This window comes from Fulmarus glacialis, unplaced genomic scaffold (assembly GCF_000690835.1).
Source record: "Fulmarus glacialis isolate BGI_N327 unplaced genomic scaffold, ASM69083v1 scaffold1472, whole genome shotgun sequence".
In the NCBI taxonomy this organism is placed as follows: domain Eukaryota; kingdom Metazoa; phylum Chordata; class Aves; order Procellariiformes; family Procellariidae; genus Fulmarus; species Fulmarus glacialis.
The window spans coordinates 20112-24100 of record NW_009195718.1 but is presented as its reverse complement, the minus strand read 5'-3'; the positions used below and the strand labels follow the sequence as shown (position 1 = coordinate 24100).

Genomic DNA, 3989 nt, shown 5'->3' with positions numbered 1-3989 from the left:
TGTGAGATGACAGTAGGAGCTGTGCATGAGCCAGTACAAATTAAGCAGCATTCATGTGCTTTCTCTTTTATAGCTTTTAAGAACACTGGCAGAAAATGATGGAATCTGCAAGTTTCAGTTTTCTTGGTTTCTAATGAAAAAAGAATTTGAATTGTATGCAGTGTTAACTCAAAGTGAGGAACTTGGTCACTGTACCGAGTCGTACCCTTCAGACCCAATGCTGGTTATGCATTTTATTCAACACATTAAAAGCAGACTGTACGAGACTGATTCCCATAGGAGGCAGCAGACTCTAGGAGAGAAACCTGATCCCTGAGCACTGTGTTAAAAGCTGCATAACTTATGTTTTTGAATGAAAACCCATGGGTCTAGAGTGTTCTGCACTGAATAAATTCTCCACTGTGTTAGCTGTGTCTATAGCCACAGTTCCCTCAGACCCCCATTTCCCTTTTGGCGAATACAGGTACAAGGCAGGTTGTTATAGCAATATTACAAGAAACTTGATTTAGGCATGAGAAAGGTGTCAGGGTGACCCATCCCACTGAGAAGGTGATCTCTTGTCATGCACAGTGGCACACCTTGTCGATGCTTAGGGACTTTCAGTGGTGAGAATACAGGGCTGCTCAGGTTTCTAAGGTGAGCCGAGTCACTGTTTGTGGCACGTATATTCCTCCAGAGGGGTAGGTGCTGAAGTTGTTTGTTGGTGGGGTTTTTTTTGGTTGGGTTTTTTTTTTAATTCTTAAGTTTTTGTTTGGTTCTGCTTAGAGACCACAAACAGTCCCTGTCTTGATGGCCTCAGGATCACCAGTAGCTGCTAGCATTGCTTGAATACCAGTGCAAAGTTTCTCCTTCTGACTCTGTCAAGTAGGAGGACAGAAGGCAGTCCAACTCCAGATACTTGGTACAGGGATTTTGATCACACACAGAAAAATAATACTGTTTATCTAAGAATGCTATGTAAGTACTGTTATGCAAAAATGGCTTCTTTTTCCTCAAAGCTACCCCTATTTACAGAAGATTATTTAGAAGTCGTAGAAACTCAAAGAAGGCCTCATGCCAAAGGCTGTTTGGATAAATTGGATATTTAGACAAATTCTAAAGTAGACTAAATAAAATAAATACAGAAGTATCTGTAAAATTATATTACAGAAGAGAAACCTGGTTAAGTATCATCCCATCCAATTGCTTAAATGTTAAATACTTAGTCCAAGATTCGTGAAAATGAATCCCTCTGAAGAATCAAATTTCTTCCTAAAAGAACTGTCAAATTGCCATTTGTATAACTATTGAAATATTAGGATAGACTCAATTTGCCTTTACATGCAGTGTACTTTATTTATAAGTCTTTTGTTAATTTTGGTATGAGTTCAGCTTTGTTTGTAATGAACTGACATTTTCAGATGTCAGTGCCTGTAGGTGTAATAATCCCAAGTTAATTCCTTCTTCAGATTTTCAGCAATGAATACACTAGATCTGGGGCTGGGTTTTATTCTGTTTTTTACCAAATATTCTTTGCAACTACAGATGTTTAATTAAAGGCTGTTAGACAATTTAAACTTCTCAGAAGAATACAAATAAAAGCTGGTAATGAAGTAAATATCTGTTTAATTTACAAACATCAGTAGCATTACTGATATCAGTCCAAATAAGACAAAGCACACTGCATTACACATGTACATCTAACTTTTTTTGTAAAAAAAATAATAAAATAAAATTGAAAAACATCTGCATTTTTACAGGGTACCCTGGGTTTTACTGAAAGAAGAACACAACCCACTATTGATTACCAATTCTACATTATAATTTAGCAGCAACATGTTAACATGGGGAACATTAGGGCAGTAAAGTAGTTTTATTATTTGGGGAAAAAGTCACAGTTCTTGATAGCACAGCCTTTTTTTCTTTTTTTATAAAAAAGGTAAAGAGCTCCATGGGAATATTAATTTATAAAGATCTACCTTCTAATGTCATTTTCTACACGCCATCTTATTTTCTGTAAGTACTGTATATAGGGAAAATTAACTTCTCTACAATTGCCACCTAGTGTAAAGACATTTTCTGTCACACATTACAGGTTCTTGGAAGGTGTCCTGAATATCTGCTGTATGTGAAAACTGCAGATTGTCATCACTTTCAGATTCAGTGACACCAAGTGGTCAGATTCTAAGGAAAAGCAAACCGAAGGGGGAGGGAGAGGAAAAAACAGACCGAAAACATTTACCCCAAGACGACATGCTACGTTAGTTCTATTGCAAAAAATCCTGATTTTTAAGTCCTTTTAAAAAAAAAATAAAAAAAATTACAAAAATACTGGGACAAATATAAATTAATATATATTAAAGCATTGAAAAACAGTAAAAGGGATGGCCTAAAAGGGTTAAGTACAATGTACTTTGATACAATAAATATTTCTCAATGAAACCGAATACTGTATAGAGTTGTTTAGAACTCATAGAAACAGAAATCCATATTATTACTAATTTATCCATCAATAATCTATTTTTATCATCCCCAAAACATTTATATTACAAAAAATTAATACTGGAAAAGGGCAGATAAACACTTTTTTATGATTCTTTTGCTAACATGCTGACATAAAAGTATACATCATCAGGAGATTTCAGGATTATAGTATATTCTCATATCTCCCATTTCCCATCCATTAAATGGGACTCCATCTTCTCAAGATGCTTAATAATTTCAAAAGATAAAATGCATTTCATACAATTGTTATTTCTGTATAATCTGATTCTTTTCACTCATAATGCTTCCTCGTCCATAGGTAAGTGATTGGTATGGTCTGTCAAGACAATAAAATATACTGATATGAAAGTGAAAAAACAAGCCTCATGTTCTGGTCAATATTTCATCTCTGAGCTGTTAAGTTGAAAGTCACATGTGTATAGTGTCAGTGTATCTTCAGCATGTTATAAAGAAGAATCCATGTTAAAAGCAGTTAAAGTTTCCCATCTCTGTTGCAATGTTACCAGGTCTTTTTTTTTTCTTCAAAGCTCCTCTTGGTTATGAGAAGTCTCAGTTCAAGCACTTGAATCTTTTTTCAAATGAAGAAAAAGTCTTTATTCTCATAATAAAAATAAGTCTGTTCTGTATTTTACAATATATTTCAAATATTTCCACTATGAAGCATTAATTAGTCCGACACGGTCAATAAGTATACAACATTTTCAAAAGACAAGTGTGACAGGGACACTTAGGAGGGACAATTTGTACAGCCACACTTCACCACTTTTTCAACCTCGTCCACAAATGATGACCCGTCAGTGCATTCAAAAGAATATTTCCGCCTCTTGCTCCTCAGTGGCCCACAGCACTGCCCGGTTGAACATCCTCCTTTACATTCTAATCTCGATACCTTCTTGGTCGTCTGGCACGCAGCATACCCTTGCTGCTTTTGGTAGTAATCTCGGATTCGTTCCCCTCGACAAGAGACTTCTGTAGGAAACAACATTTAAAATAAGAGAGACACTTTTGAGACACAGGTCAAAGAGTGGTTGACATTGCTAAGGAAGATGCTGTATTTCTAATTGCAGTTGGGATTGATATTTTAAAGCTTGACTCAGACTGTATATTGGAAACTAGTGGTTCTATCAAACATGATTTGATTAATGCTGAGTTTTATTTCCTATACCTCCTATTTTCAGTAAAGTTTATGTTATGTATATGTAAACCATAAATACAAAGCTATTACAATGACAAGAAAATTGGAAGCTTAAATCTTTTCCTCTTTTGTAAAAATACACATCTTCTGTTCCTACATTGTTTGCAGCTGGTTCTATTTACCATAGGGAAATGTTTCAGAGAGCATGCAATTTAATTTATTAGACCTGGAGTTTAATATTATTCAAACTGTTATTTAATACAAGTTACATTCCACTAACTTCATAAATTACTGAGGTATAAAAGCAGCTAAAAATGAGACATCTGTTAAAAGTTCTACAACCATACTCTTCTATTCTATTCACATCTAT

The 3989-nt window shown here is 34.9% G+C and overlaps 1 protein-coding gene across 1 annotated transcript in view; it reads right to left on the bottom strand.

Moving 5' to 3' along the window:
• Positions 1–1588: 1588 nt before the first annotated feature.
• Positions 1589–3989, bottom strand: part of LOC104084356 (slit homolog 2 protein-like) — a gene marked incomplete at its 5' end in the record, with an annotated part of 22366 nt that continues 19965 nt past the window's right edge. Inside the window, one exon of the mRNA XM_009588165.1 lies at positions 1589–3453. Within this exon, the coding sequence (XP_009586460.1) occupies positions 3212–3453 (242 nt within the window). The remainder of the gene's footprint in view (positions 3454–3989) is intronic.